The sequence below is a fragment of the Penicillium pulvis genome (genome assembly GCF_028828015.1).
Source record: "Penicillium pulvis strain IBT 33274 chromosome Unknown contig_12_segment0_segment0, whole genome shotgun sequence".
Taxonomy (NCBI): domain Eukaryota; kingdom Fungi; phylum Ascomycota; class Eurotiomycetes; order Eurotiales; family Aspergillaceae; genus Penicillium; species Penicillium pulvis.
Genome location: NW_026643072.1, coordinates 4,286,015 through 4,301,059, shown reverse-complemented (window position 1 = coordinate 4,301,059; position 15,045 = coordinate 4,286,015). Strand labels below are relative to the sequence as shown.

General features: G+C 49.0%; 6 protein-coding genes across 6 annotated transcripts; 3 read left to right on the top strand and 3 right to left on the bottom strand.

Moving 5' to 3' along the window:
* The first annotated feature begins 43 nt into the window (after nucleotides 1-43).
* On the top strand, nucleotides 44-1,715 carry N7503_002836 (nicotinate phosphoribosyltransferase). Its single transcript, XM_057062383.1, has 5 exons — nucleotides 44-213; nucleotides 264-347; nucleotides 417-1,036; nucleotides 1,095-1,419; nucleotides 1,477-1,715. Exons 1-5 carry the CDS (start codon nucleotides 84-86, stop codon nucleotides 1,695-1,697), a joined length of 1,380 nt encoding a protein of 459 aa, XP_056926345.1. The 5' UTR covers nucleotides 44-83; the 3' UTR covers nucleotides 1,698-1,715.
* A 313-nt stretch (nucleotides 1,716-2,028) lies between these two features.
* N7503_002835 (transcription factor domain-containing protein) lies at nucleotides 2,029-4,448 on the bottom strand (the record flags this gene model as incomplete). The annotated part of the gene is made up of 2 exons (XM_057062382.1): nucleotides 2,029-3,783; nucleotides 3,843-4,448. 2 exons carry the CDS (start codon nucleotides 4,446-4,448, stop codon nucleotides 2,029-2,031), a joined length of 2,361 nt encoding a protein of 786 aa, XP_056926344.1.
* Nucleotides 4,449-4,941: 493 nt separating this feature from the next.
* Nucleotides 4,942-6,097, bottom strand: N7503_002834 (oxidoreductase 2OG-Fe(II) oxygenase family; the record flags this gene model as incomplete). The annotated part of the gene is made up of 3 exons (XM_057062381.1): nucleotides 4,942-5,525; nucleotides 5,577-5,752; nucleotides 5,802-6,097. 3 exons carry the CDS (start codon nucleotides 6,095-6,097, stop codon nucleotides 4,942-4,944), a joined length of 1,056 nt encoding a protein of 351 aa, XP_056926343.1.
* Nucleotides 6,098-7,030: 933 nt separating this feature from the next.
* N7503_002833 (uncharacterized protein) lies at nucleotides 7,031-7,582 on the bottom strand. The gene is made up of 3 exons (XM_057062380.1): nucleotides 7,432-7,582; nucleotides 7,330-7,379; nucleotides 7,031-7,253 (listed from the first exon to the last, which is right to left on the bottom strand). Exons 1-3 carry the CDS (start codon nucleotides 7,540-7,542, stop codon nucleotides 7,247-7,249), a joined length of 168 nt encoding a protein of 55 aa, XP_056926342.1. The 5' UTR covers nucleotides 7,543-7,582; the 3' UTR covers nucleotides 7,031-7,246.
* A 279-nt stretch (nucleotides 7,583-7,861) lies between these two features.
* Nucleotides 7,862-10,028, top strand: N7503_002832 (beta-catenin-like protein 1; the record flags this gene model as incomplete). Its single annotated transcript, XM_057062379.1, has 9 exons — nucleotides 7,862-7,888; nucleotides 7,939-7,993; nucleotides 8,047-8,285; nucleotides 8,340-8,446; nucleotides 8,496-8,730; nucleotides 8,780-8,873; nucleotides 8,921-9,435; nucleotides 9,484-9,886; nucleotides 9,946-10,028. 9 exons carry the CDS (start codon nucleotides 7,862-7,864, stop codon nucleotides 10,026-10,028), a joined length of 1,758 nt encoding a protein of 585 aa, XP_056926341.1.
* A 912-nt stretch (nucleotides 10,029-10,940) lies between these two features.
* On the top strand, nucleotides 10,941-14,765 carry N7503_002831 (DNA-directed RNA polymerase II subunit RPB2; the record flags this gene model as incomplete). The annotated part of the gene is made up of 2 exons (XM_057062378.1): nucleotides 10,941-14,548; nucleotides 14,603-14,765. The coding sequence occupies 2 exons, from the start codon at nucleotides 10,941-10,943 to the stop codon at nucleotides 14,763-14,765; spliced, it is 3,771 nt and encodes a 1,256-aa protein (XP_056926340.1).
* Nucleotides 14,766-15,045: the final 280 nt, after the last annotated feature.

Below are 15,045 nucleotides of genomic sequence, written 5' to 3'. Positions count from 1 at the left end.
AGGCGTGCCATTGCGTATATTTATCTTGCATACACCACTGTTAGGCTCTCTGTTGCTTTCTGCTCATCTGATACCCAAACCAGATGACCCATCAGGCCAACAGAATGGGTCAGGACAACGCTCCCACGCCAGACGGCGTCTCCTCTCTTCTGGATACCGATCTTTACAAGCTGACGATGCAATGCGCAATCCTCAAATACTTCCCTGATGTTTGTGAGTAGGAAATGCTAGAGTCATATGTCGCGGGTCTAATTACTTGATAGATGTAACCTACGGCTTTACGAATCGAACCCCCCACATGAAGCTGCGACGCGGAGCTTACAAATGGCTTCTGCAGCAGCTGGAGAGTGAGTCTTCCTCTACTTGAATGAAAGCCCTGGTACTTTTTGGCTCATACTAAGTTTTGTTCGTCTTAGAGCTCGGATCCCTCCGGGTCACCGCCGAAGAGCGCGACTTCCTCAAGCGCAAATGCCCATACCTCAACGATGCCTACATTTCCTTCCTTGAGACCTTTCAGCTCAAGCCAGCCGAGCAAGTGGAGATCAAGTTCACACCTACGCAAGATACGGGCAGTGATGAGGATGACGGAGTCGTCGATTACGTTATCAAGGGTCTCTGGCTCGATACCATCCTCTACGAGATTCCGCTGTTGTCACTGACCAGCCAGGCGTATTTCATGTTCAGTGATAAAGACTGGGATTACGAGTCTCAGGAGGAGAAGGCATACCGCAAGGGATCTACACTGCTGGAGAACGGGTGTGTTTTCTCGGAGTTTGGAACCCGACGACGACGCGATTATCACACTCAAGATATTGTGATGAAGGGTCTTACTCGGGCTGCGGAGGATGCGAAGAAAAATGGGTATAAGGGCGCATTAACTGGTACGAGCAATGTGCACTTCGCCATGAAGTACGACGTTAATGCTGTTGGTACTGTCGCGCACGAGTGGTACATGACAATTGCGGCTATCACGAATGATTATGAAAACGCCAATGAATTGGCATTGCAGTACTGGCTCGGATGCTTCGGAGAAGGGGTAAGTCCGCTTTTAAATACATCATATCAGCTTCGAGTTGGTAGCTAACTTGAAAAAGGTTCTCGGAATCGCCCTTACCGATACGTTCGGCACACCGGCCTTCCTTGATGCATTCCGCAAGCCTATCAAAACTCCTGTCGAGAGCGCGAGCAGTCAGCCACTCAAGTCCTATGCGCAGACCTACACGGGTGTGCGCCAGGATTCAGGTGACCCATCAAACTTTATCAAGATGGTGCGCGAGTTCTACGATCGCGAGGGTATCACCGATAAGAAGACGGTGGTATTTTCTGATTCGTTGAACATTGAGTCATGTCTTGAATACAAGACCCTTGCTGATGAAGCGGGATTCACTCCGTCCTTCGGCGTGGGCACTTTCTTCACAAGTAGGTTAAAAAATACCCCATTATGGGCGTATGGATTACTAACATCTTTCTCTCTAGATGACTACATCAACAAGAGCACTGGCGAGAAATCGAAGCCTCTTAACATTGTCATCAAGATCTCCACGGCCAATGGCCGTTCGGCTGTGAAGCTCAGCGATAACTTGGGCAAGAATACAGGAGACAGTGCCACAGTGGCCGAGGTGAAGAGAAGACTGGGCTATATCGAGCAAGAAGGTATGCAAATTGACGAGAGCAATCGCTGGGCGCAACAGAAATAGATACCCGTATGCTAAATGGGGAACATACCCCTGACTGATTATTGTCGGAGGCTGGTTTTCGTTTTCGTTTTCTTTGTATGGATGGCTCTTTAAAGGATGATAGAGACAGGTAGTTTGCATGATATCCATTAATAGAGAGGGGGGAAACCCCCCATCATGAAACTGCGCTTCACGGATGTATCCATCGAGATCCACAATGGTCAAATTGAGAGGACCAAATCACAGCAAGTTATATACACCCATCAATGCTAAAATGCAGACAAAGAATAAAACTCCAAATACAATGGTATCGTTGAGTCAAAGCTTGAGAGAGATATTCATCAAGACAAATTCAAAACATCTCGTCCCCAGTCTGAAATCCTAAGTCGCGATCCAAATCACCCGTTATATGTGCATGCCCAGACCGATGCCTCGATCCATCATCATAATCATTATCCTTAAGCGCAAATGAAAAGATATCCTGCTCCTGTTCCTGCTCCTGCTCCTGCTCATGACGCTGTGATGTATTTTGCTGAGCACGACGCTGTTGATCAAAAGATCCCGACTTATCGAGTTCTGATAACGATGTCCCCTGGAATAGAGCCTTTGTCCAGTCCAGATCATCAAGATCTTCTGCCGGAGGTGAGATCTCCATTGGTTGTGTGTTGCGTGTTGATGTGGGATCTGCTAAATCGGAAAAGTTGAAGTCGACGGCGAGGTAATTGTAGGGATTGTCATCGTCAGGGGCTGTGACAGCCGCGAAATGGTCGTCAAAGTCGTTTGGAAATGGGCGGCGGGTTTGATGGGGTGTTTGAGATTGTTCGCGGGGCGTAGGAATGCTCTGGTTTCGTTGAGTTTGGTTCTCTTCGTAAATGGTTGGTGTTCTGTGGGATGCTGGGGTTTGAATATCTGATTTGTTGCTCTCTTGGTGGAAGGTATGGGGTGTTGATACTGAGTCTGTGGTGCTTTGTTTCCTGGTTAGGTCGAGAGGGGTGGGTGGGGTGTCGAAATTGTTTTGCATGATCTGGAAAAATGTGTTGCTGGTGTAATTGCCCGATTGTAGCTTGATTGCGGCTTCGAGATTGGCAAACTCTACGTTGGCAGCTGGGTACATATCCTTTAGAGAATGTAGAACATGAATGCATCGTTGGAAATTGTGTATGCTGCTCTCGCGGATGGCGGGGTTGTCAGACACGGAGTTGGAAAGATGTGCCACTGCCGCTGGTAGAATTACTGTCACGCCTGACTGTGGTAGGAACCGTGTGAGATTGAGCTGATTGAGGCCTTGAACAATATGAGTAATGCCAGTAGCAGCTTCATGCATCTTTGTGCGGGCTGCATTGCGCCACTCAGTGCGGGATTTTGTCTGGTCTTTAGAATGGGCGGCCCAGGGCCTGTGGAGCGCACTGCTGGTCGCATGATAGAGCATACGAAGCATAGCACCATGTAGGAGTAGCACATCCTCGCCATCTCGAAAATTGTTCCTGGATGCTGGAATGAACTGTGCATCTTTCGGCAGGCCAGTAAGCCATGAATCTAGTTTCTGACTGCATCTAGTAAACTCAGATTCTGATGCCTGCCGGGGAATCAGTGTGACTGTCGTTCTGTCTGTCGCTCCAAATTGTCGTTGTGATGGCGCATATTGCGCAAAGATTACTCTTCCAATGCACTGGCAAAGCTTGACCTTTTCAATAAACATAGTGGCCAGACGCCTTTGGTGTGACACGTCTTCTAGTTGTCGACAGTGGAACAGGCCAACCGCAGATTTGGAGAAAGGTTCAAAATCAAAGTCCTCGGGTCTTAACATAGGGACATTGCTTGTTCCCTCATTCACTTGCAGTGGTCGTCGCATGCCCATGGCAATCAATCTATCCCGGGAGTAAAGACACCACCACAGTCGAGTGCGCAGCCGTTTGAGCCTGGGGTCGATCTCAGCAGTGGATGGATCTTTGTTTAATCCAATAGAATGCGCCTGTGTGTTACACACTCCAATCCAGTCCCAGATATCTCGCTGTAGGCTATTCTCGGGGTCCGACCAATATGTCATCAGTAGCACTGTTTGCAGAATTACGATACGATCTTCTTCGCAGTCAAGAGAGTAAAGAAGCTGGGATGCTGAGGTTAGAAAGATTGAATGCGGAAAGGTGAAAGGAACGGTATGCGTACTCGTAACCGGGTAAAGAATGCATTACGTGCATCTTTTCTCGTCGAATACCCTGCAGCCTGTAGGTGCTTGATGTCGACGAAAGCCGTGCCAACAAACATTACAGCTTGAAAGAGCAGGACACTGATGTTCCCATCGGGGTCGTTCTCTGCGACACATCTCAAGAGTTCTTGCAAATTGAGGACGGGCATAAAACTGTGCACCCACTGGATATATGACCGCAACAACTCATTGCGCAACCCGCTCTCTGGTATCGTCAGCGCGCCGCGAAAGCGCAAAAACTCTAGATCTTCCCGTGCGATACGATTCGGCAACGGCTTAAGAAACCGGGGCTCTTCGTCCAAGATGGCTGTCAATGGATCAAAGTCCGGGTCGATCAGATCCTGCACCGCAGAAACCATATTGGCAAGTGGCAACGAGTTATGGACTGCGGGATCACCCAGCGTGCGCCAGCCGTTGAGCGGCCTACCTGACTCGAAGAGCCATGGGGCCTGTGGATCGTATCCTGATATGCTATGACGTTTAGACGTTGGCTCGTGGCGAGTGTCAGCCTGCTGCTGCAGCTTGCGTTTAAGAGCAAGCGCGTTGCTATTTGGGGATAAAGACATCGCCACTTATGTCAACTTAGGTCCACATATAGCCGCAGAACTCTCTCGAATTCTCCCAGTGACACGGATGCAGGGTCCAAGGAAGATCGGCGTGTAGAGTAAGCGAAATGCAAAATCGGGGCCCTCAAAACTTCTAGCCCCGGTGAATGGAACAGGGCGGTGTTCGGAACTTTGGGGAATGTGGGGTTTTTGCGGAGGCTTACGTGGAGTAGATATGTATGGTTGGCCAGAATATGAAACTTTGGTTTGATATGCCGATTTGACTGCCGCGATGCTGATTAATGCGGTTGAAGCACGTGGTCTATGATCTACCTTGCAGTCAACCAATGGCGAACATGCCTATAGTAAAGAATAATCTATGGATTTCATTTGACTCAAAATCCAACAGTGCCAAGGCGATATCTATATGTACCTGACTAGCGGGTAAGTGCGGAGATTCGATAACATTGAACTCGAGGGTCCTACCTATACCGATTCGAAGTGGGTCCATTTCCTAAGCCGCAACAGCCGATCTTCCACCTCTCGTCTGTGGTTTAAGCTGGCCAAGCATAACCTGCTTAGCCCGCCATGCGGCCCACTCGATGACTGAACGATTTTCCTCTTCCTCGCCCTGTTCCACAGGAGGAATACTGCCACTCTTTAGTCTTTGCATCGAGGCATTGTTTCGTGGCCGCACTAAGTACGCCACGCTTTGACGGGCCACCAGCGCCTGCTCTTCGGGTGCCGTTATCACACGATGCAATGAGCTCCGCAACAGTCCACCCGTCCATGCAACCAGAGTATCACCAATATTCACCAATACATTTCCCGGCTCCGGCTTAACATACAGCCAGTTTCCTAGCTCGTTTTCACAGTCTGCTGGCAGTATCTGCAATCCACCCACCACGTTGAAGAGCAGGGTGATGGTTCCGATGTCGGTGTGCCCGCCAAGTAAAATGCTATCGTATTGAGGGCACAATTGGGACTGACTGCGTAACAATCTAACTGATGTCTCGGATATCTCGTTCAAAGGGCTAAGTTCACTGAGTGTTCCAGGTTGAAGGCCCAGCTGTTTATCGAGATGAGAGAAAATGACATCTGCTAACATGAGAATCCATCTAAGTCCTTGTACTATGCGTGGTGGCATACCTATTATCGAATGGGAATTCTCAATGAATTGTCGCACGTCTGCTCTTTTGGCTTCGATGGTGTCGGCATTTTTACGTGCAGACCGGTTGCCTAGCATATCATCTTGATTTATTGAATAAAGCTCCATGCAATCCATTTTACCGTCATCTGTCTTAAGTTGACCCATTCGCTTATATCTTCTTCTGGTCAGTGGCCTAGACACAAATGGAGAAGGACTCGTCATACCCCATTAGGTCATGAGGCGGCTTGTAGGCGTAGCTGTCGAGAACCGACTGGTCGAGGTCGTATGTCTCATTGGTGAGATCAAACATCTGTTCTGCATTCCCTAGGAGCTCGTTCCCCTTCCTAGATGGTTGCAGATTGAGCAAGAAGAATCCCCATTCCTGGCATGCTTGGAATAGAAGCTGACTCTCTTTTTCGCTCCCATTCTGGAGTTCTTCAAATGACACCTTCGGTAAAGGAACGGTACGTACACCGGAGGGGAATGGGGGACACTGATCAAAATACTTGACTGTCGGCATCGTCAACAATCAAACTCTGTATATCCTATTCTTTGAAACCAAATGGTTAAGAACGATTAGAAACTCAGAGTGACAAAAAAGAATTTATTCTTCCTTACCAATTCCCCGCATCAATGAAATCTTCCACTAAGGTAAAGTCCCCATTATGTTTAACCAAAATAGCCCCCAATTAATCCCTGTCTAGCATAATATGTCATTCTTTAGGCCTCCCAATGTGACACGTCATTGATTATTTTATTTGAAGCCCTTTAATCGAATACCACGAAATTAGTTGAACATCTTCACTAGCCTTGTTAAGTAACGCACTAATTGTTATCCAGACAGTTGCTATCTCAGGTACTCAACAGCATACACATAATTTCGCTCGATTCAAGTCAACATGCAAGATAACGCTTCGTTGGAGCCAATATAGACATTCACATTTCAATCATGTGTAACACAAGGCGGCTCAGCAGGTATCACTCCTTCATCACCTTTATTTCCCAGGGTAGCCTACTCCGCGACTATAGGTCTGGGTATGTACTCGATGATATTACATGAATCTCGAATACTGCGTCTTACCTGATACCAGTGATATGATTCTCGAATGATTTTCTAAGGCGTTCAGTTATAGCGCGCCTTAGATTCCCACCGGCTGCTCCACGGTATAGTCACATATCTTCCAAGCTAGGAAATGGATACTAGGTCTTATTCCCTTCCTCTGTACTGCATTTCTGCCCAACAGGTGTCGAGTGCACTTCCTGATCGACATACTCGAAGCATTTTGTAAGGTGCCCTATGCTATACTCCAAAATCAACCAACAAAAGAGAGCCATTCCTAGGTTCCCTGCACCATGATCAATTCCCCTAGGGATCGATCTCGTGAGTCTGTTTACCGCACCGTACGTTCCTTGTCTTGTTCCACTCCATCTTGCTACTTGTTCTCGTAATGAATGACAGTCACAATCCTTGGTATTCATAACAAAGCTGTGGCACAGCCCATGTAGTCATGTGACGGTGCCCTTGCGAAGAGACTATTGTACAGATAAAAAGAGGAGCATCAGACCAATGTCTATGCAACTTGGTCCCCTGGCCGACGCCATTATGCTTTCGTAGAGAAACGATTCATGTTGAGAGGATGGGAGTTCGAGCTTCGAGTATATGGTTGGTTTACATACTGAGACGCGTTAGTTCGGTTTCAACGTGCCAACGATCCCATCAATGACGGTATTAGGGGGGATGGCTTGACTCACGGAGGGAGGAGGATCTCGCCGAGGCTGCTGTGGAGGAAAGCGACGCCGACCTAGGGATAATGTCAGTTTCATGATCCGGGTCGTGTATCAGAGAAGACGTACAGTGAAGATGGCGAGGCTGCGAACGATAGTAGCGTTCTCGGGATTACGAGCCTCGTCGAAGACTGTGCTGATGAATCCCTTCTGGGAGCCGGCAAGGTTCTTGGGTGCCATTGTGATAGTAGATGAAAGCCGGTGAAAGTGAATGGTAGATAGTGTATGGTAGGCGGAGATGGTGTTCGGAGGTCGAGAAATCTGCGGCTTCGGGACGCTTGGCGTCACTGCGTCATAGGTGCGTTTCGACACCCGTATATCTTTTGCGCGGGCGCGCATGCAGTAGTGACTTTGTCTCGCCCAGTCTGTCTTTAGGAAAATAAAGGCGGAGATCTTCGATTTTACTCTCCTTCAATCGTGTCCACGGAAAATTCCTGCGAACGGAATCGCGGGTGGTCTCACTGCTTTCTTCCCTTGTGAATGAGCACGCGCCGCAGCCATGACTAGTGTCGATGAGCTCTTCAAGGTAAGTCAAGCTTCCTCAACCCGTCCTGGGTCTCTCTCTGATTTCTGAAGAAACCTTCGGGTGTAGGAAGCTCCAAGCGCAAGTTCGAGCCCCTTCAAGATCCAAGTACGCGCTCCTTCCCTGCGATAACCCCGCGACATCAGCTAACATGTCGCAAGATGAGCTCTACAAATCCGCGAAGCTAGACCCCAATGCCGACGTGAGGTCCAAAGGGAAGGAAGCAATGGTTGAGGATGAGATTGATGACGATGGCGAGGCTGGTCCAGAACTGCCTCCGGACATGGACACTGAAGATATTCCCGACGATGAGGAAGGCCGGTTCTTTGGTGGTGGAATGGAGCAGAAGACTGCCCAAGCGATGCAGTACATTGACCAGCAAGAAGAAGATGAAGCTGCAGTATGTGCAGGATCTCAGTTCTTGGCTCTTTTAATGCTAATGATTGCTCTGCAGCCCGAGAAATTCGACACTGCCTGGGTTCGCCGATTCGCTTTGAACTTCGAGAAAAAGATATCTAAAAACGCCGAGCTACGAGCCAAGTTTGAAAATGACCCACAAAAGTATGTGTTAATCCGGGGGTACTGCAGGCTGTATGCTGATTGACTGCAGATTCATGACATCCGAAGCCGATCTGGATACCGAGATCAAGGGATTATCGATTCTGTCAGAACACCCAGACCTCTATAAGGAATTTGCGAAGCTGGGCTGTGTGGGATCACTAATTTCGCTGCTCTCCCACGAGAATGCCGATATTGCGATCGACGTTATCCAAATTATCGGCGAGCTTACAGATGAGGATGTCGAGGCTGAACAGGAACAGTGGGATAGCCTGGTCAACCCTATGGTGGGTTTCAGAGCAAAACCACTATCTATAATATGCTAACAAGGATTAGATGGACGCCGATCTCGTTGAGCTGTTGACCTCGAATCTTACTCGTCTTGATGAGGGTGTGGATACTGACAGGGCCGGTGTTTACTATATCCTCAGTAGGTTTCTCTTGCTAGACTATCCTCAAGTCGCTAACCATCTCTAGGTGTATTGGAAAACCTATGCTCCCAAACCTCTGTCGCAGAAAAGATTGGGCAGGATGCTTCCATCCTTCAGTGGATCCTGAGTCGTATTCAGAAAAAGGAATCACCCGTCAGTCAAAACAAGCAGTATTCAGCAGAGGTCTTGGCAATTCTGTTGCAGTCTTCCTCAAAAAATCGAGAGCGATTTATCGATCTCGACGGAGTCGACATCATCCTCCAGATCCTCAGTCAATACAGGAAGCGAGATCCTGAAAAAGACTCGGATGAGGAAGAATATGTTGAAAATCTTTTCGATGCTTTGATCTGCCTTGTCGATGAACCAGCAGGGAAAGACAAGTTCATCGTGGCTGAGGGAATTGAACTAGCATTGATCATGCTCAAGGAAGGTAAATTCAGCAAATCACGGGCCCTAAGGACTCTCGATCACGCCTTTGGTGGAGCAGCGGGTGGCCCGGCTTGCGAGCAACTGGTTGAAGCAGTAGGACTGAAGACCGTATTCGGCATGTTCATGAAAAAGGTAAGCATGGTTACTGCTACAAATAGTACCTTTACTTACAATATGCAGCAAGAGGGACAAAACATTGAGCATCTGCTGGGCATCTTTGCTTCACTTCTCCGACTTCTTCCTGGTGCATCGGCTGCGCGTATCCGGACCCTGGCTAAGTTCATGGAGAAGGACTATGAGAAGATCGAAAAGCTTGTCAAGTTGAGACGAGAGTATGCTGCACGTGTGGTCCCAGTTGAGCAAGCCATTGAGAAGGAGCGGAAGTCCTACTCACCTGAAGACCAAGAAATCATGGCTGGGGAATGGTTATCTCGACGATTTGACGTCGGACTCTTCTCCTTGCAGACAATTGACGTTGTCTTGGCTTGGCTGATTGCGGAGGATGATGGAGCTAAGAAGAAGATTGTATCCCTTTTTGCAGACCGTGACGAAGATCTGTCCCTGATTCGGGGTACCCTACAAGGTAAGCATCATCCGTGGGCCTTGATTGGCAATTGCTGAGATACTAACCTCATATTTTAGAACAATTGCAAGGCCTTGGCGATGAAGAACCAGGACAAAAGGATACCAAGGACATGCTGAGCACCTTACTGCAGTTTGTGTAATGGTGTCATACTATGCAATGTATTATATCCGATAATATTCAGTATTTCACAAAAATTGATAGCTCATGCCTAAGTACAGGCTTGGATATCCAAGGTGTATACATGTCAGGTGGGTGTGTTCCCGAGGTCATTTCATGTAGGCCTCTTGAATCTATCCGTGTAGTTGATTTCTGGATGTGTGAATAGTACCTGAAGATGTAGGCTAGGTAAGCGTACATGTGCCTGTGTAATCCGTACGCTCTTTTGATATCCTAGCCCTCCGGGAGAGTTGTCAAATCTATCCCTGTATGGATACTGTAACTATCTCAATCGCCCAAGTGACTTTAAAAGGTAGTAGGTAAGGCACATACATATGTATCCCATCATTGGATTAGGTGTCATTCCCCAACTTGCCCAGTGTTCAAGTGAAATACCAACTTTCGAGGTTCACCAAAATGGTAACTCAGTCACTCAGAATGCTCCAATATTAACAAATATTTCAAATCAAATTTGAAACCAAAAGCTTCTTCCTGACACCGGGACTTTTCAGGTTCTACCTAGAGATTCTATATGCCAAACCAAACACGTGACTAAAATAACACGTGACTATAATAATCCTTATCAGGACTAGTGTGGTAATTCGGCGCCGCCGAAGCATCAAGATCCTGGGAGATCGCCAATCACTTCATCCGTCACCGCTGGGACTTTTTCTTCATCCCACCGAGCTCCCGTCTCAGCTTCCTCACTTGTCCGGGCCGGCTGCAGAAATTTCTCTACAGTCACTGACTGGCGGGTGTTGCAGCGCGTTGGGTGAATTTCAGATCATTGCTTCTCCCCGACCCGACGCGCCTTTGCGACCCTTCGAAGATCGGTATTTTCGCCTTTCGACCTTGCATCTCAAAACGCACTGGGAGATCCCAGGAAATCGGCATAATGGCAGACTACGACGAGACATACGAGGAGGAGTTCTACGATGATTCAGATGAGGGAATCACCTCCGAAGACTGCTGGACTGTGATTTCTTCGTTCTTCGACACGAAGGGTCTCGTGTCCCAGCAACTCGACTCTTTCGATGAATTCATCTCCTCAACAATGCAGGAGATGGTGGAGGAACAAGGACAGGTGGTGCTTGACCAGACCCTCCCTCCCTCCGAAGACGAAGACGATCCGGTTGTTGTCCGCCGTTACGAGTGCAAATTTGGCACTGTCATGCTTTCCCGACCATCGGTCACTGAAGGAGATGGCGCGACAACAATTATGTTGCCCCAGGAAGCCCGCTTGCGAAATCTTACCTACGCCAGTCCCCTGTATCTCGATGTCACAAAGACGGTCATGGAAGGACGAGAGCGTTTGATCGCCGACCGCGATGACGGGGAGCCCGGCGAGGCCGACGATGGCAAGAACCGTGGTACATATCTCGAATGGGATCAGATCGACATCGGCCCAAATTTGGAGAAGAAGGTGACGGAGACAGTATACATTGGCAAGATGCCTATTATGCTCAAGTCCAAATACTGTATCCTGAAGGATCTGAATGAACAGTCACTATACGCCTGGAACGAGTGTCCATATGATTCCGGTGGCTACTTCATTATCAACGGAAGTGAGAAGGTTCTTATCGCACAGGAGCGCAGTGCTGGAAATATTGTCCAAGTCTTTAAGAAGGCGCCCCCGAGTCCTACGCCTTATGTTGCGGAAATTCGCAGTGCCGTTGAAAAGGGATCTCGACTTTTGTCTCAACTTTCCCTGAAGCTCTTCGCCAAGGGTGACAGCGCCAAGGGTGGTTTTGGCCCTACCATTCGTTCAACCTTGCCTTATGTCAAGGCCGATATTCCCATCGTCGTTGTTTTTCGTGCTCTGGGTGTCGTTTCTGACGAGGATATTTTGAACCACATTTGCTATGACCGCAATGATATCCCTATGCTGGAGATGCTGAAGCCGTGTATCGAGGAAGGTTTCGTTATCCAGGACCGTGAGGTGGCTCTGGATTTCATCGCCAAGCGTGGCTCGTCCCAATCTAACCTTAATCATGAACGTCGTGTCCGTTATGCACGAGAGATCATGCAAAAAGAGTTGTTGCCCCATATCTCCCAAAGTGAAGGTAGCGAAACCCGCAAGGCCTTCTTCCTCGGCTACATGGTGCACCGTCTGTTACAGTGTGCTCTTGGCCGCCGTGATGTTGATGATCGTGATCACTTTGGAAAGAAGCGCCTGGATCTGGCTGGTCCACTTCTTGCTGGTCTTTTCCGTGTCCTCTTCACTCGTGTCACCCGTGATCTCCAGCGTTATGTCCAGCGTTGCGTTGAGACTAATCGTGAGGTTTTCCTCAACGTGGGTCTGAAGGCTGCTACACTTACTGGTGGATTGAAGTACGCCCTCGCTACCGGTAACTGGGGTGAGCAGAAGAAGGCTGCCAGCGCCAAGGCCGGTGTGTCCCAGGTGCTGAGTCGTTATACATACGCATCCACGTTGTCCCATTTGCGACGTACCAATACGCCTATTGGACGAGATGGTAAAATTGCTAAGCCTCGTCAGCTTCACAACACTCATTGGGGTCTTGTATGCCCAGCTGAAACCCCCGAAGGTCAGGCTTGTGGTCTGGTCAAGAACTTGGCGCTCATGTGCTATATCACTGTCGGTACCCCCAGTGAGCCGATCATTGATTTCATGATCCAACGAAATATGGAGGTCCTCGAAGAGTTCGAGCCCCAAGTCACACCTAATGCCACCAAAGTGTTCGTCAACGGTGTGTGGGTTGGCATTCACCGTGACCCGTCGCACCTTGTCAATACCATGGCGTCTCTTCGTCGGCGAAACATGATTTCCCACGAAGTCAGCTTGATTCGTGACATCCGTGAGCGAGAGTTTAAGATTTTCACTGATACCGGACGTGTCTGTCGACCGCTCTTCGTTGTCGACAATGACCCCAAGAGTGAGAATGCAGGATCACTGATTCTTAACAAGGAGCACATTCGATCCCTGGAGCAGGATAAGGATTTGCCACCAGATTTGGACCCAGAAGAACGCCGCGAACGTTTCTTCGGATGGGAGGGATTGGTGCGATCCGGTGCCGTGGAATACGTGGATGCGGAGGAGGAAGAAACCATTATGATTGTGATGACGCCTGAAGATTTGGAGATTTCCAAACAACTCCAGGCTGGTTACGCCTTGCCGGAGGATGACAGCGATCCCAACAAGCGAGTCCGCTCGATTTTGAGCCAGCGGGCACACACCTGGACTCATTGTGAGATCCACCCTAGTATGATCCTTGGTGTTTGTGCGAGTATCATTCCCTTCCCCGATCACAACCAGTCGCCCCGTAACACCTATCAATCCGCTATGGGCAAGCAGGCTATGGGTGTGTTCTTGACGAACTTTGCACAGCGCATGGAGACCATGGCGAACATTCTTTACTACCCTCAGAAACCGCTTGCCACCACCCGGTCTATGGAATTCTTGCGCTTCCGTGAGCTACCAGCTGGCCAGAATGCAATTGTCGCCATTGCTTGTTACTCTGGATACAACCAGGAGGATTCCGTTGTCATGAATCAGAGCAGTATTGACCGTGGTCTGTTCCGCAGTCTGTTCTACCGTACATACAGTGATGTTGAGAAGTCGATCGGCACGAACATTGTGGAGCAATTCGAGAAGCCCATGCGGATGGACACTCTCGGCATGCGCAAGGGTACATATGACAAGCTTGACGACGACGGTATCATTGCCCCTGGTACCCGTGTCTCTGGAGAGGATATCATTATCGGTAAAACCGCACCTTTGGCTGCCGATGCTGAAGAGCTTGGTCAGCGTACCAAGGCACACACCAAAATAGACGTGTCGACGCCCCTGCGAAGCACGGAAAACGGTATCGTCGACCAGGTGTTGGTTTCGACAGGCCAGGATTCCACCAAGTTTGTCAAGGTTCGCATGCGTACCACCAAGGTTCCCCAGATTGGTGACAAGTTTGCCTCTCGTCACGGTCAGAAGGGTACCATCGGTATCACATTCCGACAGGAAGATATGCCCTTCACCCGTGAAGGTGTGGTGCCTGATCTCATTATCAATCCCCATGCCATTCCGTCTCGTATGACCATTGCTCACTTGATTGAGTGTCAACTGAGTAAGGTGTCGTCGCTTCGTGGCTTCGAAGGTGATGCCACTCCTTTCACTGACGTGACTGTTGACTCGGTCTCTCGTCTGCTCCGGGAGCATGGTTACCAGTCGCGTGGATTCGAGGTTATGTACAACGGTTACACTGGTCGCAAGTTGGTGGCGCAGGTATTCCTGGGCCCTACATACTACCAACGTCTGCGTCACATGGTGGACGACAAGATTCACGCTCGTGCCCGTGGTCCTACCCAGATTCTGACCCGTCAGCCCGTCGAGGGTCGTGCCCGTGATGGTGGTCTCCGTTTCGGAGAGATGGAGCGCGATTGTATGATCGCCCACGGTGCCAGTGCCTTCCTGAAGGAGCGTCTATTTGATGTCTCTGATCCTTTCCGAGTCCACATTTGCGATGACTGTGGCCTGATGACACCCATTGCGTAAGTTATCCCATCGATTCCAACCTGATAGTTCGTCAACTAACACATCAGCAGTAAACTGAAGAAGGGTCTCTTCGAGTGCCGCCTTTGCAACAACAAGCACCGTATCTCGCAGGTCCATATCCCCTACGCTGCCAAGCTTCTGTTCCAAGAGCTGGCCTCGATGAACATTGCCGCTCGGATGTTTACCGATCGGTCTGGCGTGTCGGTGCGGTAAATGCATATCCGCATCTTGCACAATTCTCATTTAACATTGTACTTTAATGATTCACTCGAAAATCGCGAGTCCTTATGGACTATTGTTATGGCGTCTGGGGATTTCTGGCCCTCGCATTCTATTAGGTCATACATAGTCGGAAATCAAATCTTGTGTATTTGCCGTTCCTGTAACCAGTAGTTTTCTTTTTGTCTATTTCCTGAGCTTTTCATCTGTATGCTCCCTCTCCTAAGCCCGCCGTCTAACCCTGTAGTGTCCATCATTGGCCGGAACGTCCGGA

Bases quoted from the DNA above. Each gene is read 5' to 3' on its own strand.
- N7503_002836 (XM_057062383.1), top strand. From the start codon at position 84: ATGACCCATCAGGCCAACAGAATGGGTCAGGACAACGCTCCCACGCCA. The intron at 214-263 runs GTGAGTAGGAAA...ATTACTTGATAG, and splicing joins CAAATACTTCCCTGATGTTT to ATGTAACCTACGGCTTTACG. The intron at 1,037-1,094 runs GTAAGTCCGCTT...AACTTGAAAAAG, and splicing joins TCGGATGCTTCGGAGAAGGG to GTTCTCGGAATCGCCCTTAC.
- N7503_002833 (XM_057062380.1), bottom strand. From the start codon at position 7,542: ATGGCACCCAAGAACCTTGCCGGCTCCCAGAAGGGATTCATCAGCACA. The intron at 7,380-7,431 runs GTACGTCTTCTC...CATTATCCCTAG, and splicing joins GCAGCCTCGCCATCTTCACT to GTCGGCGTCGCTTTCCTCCA.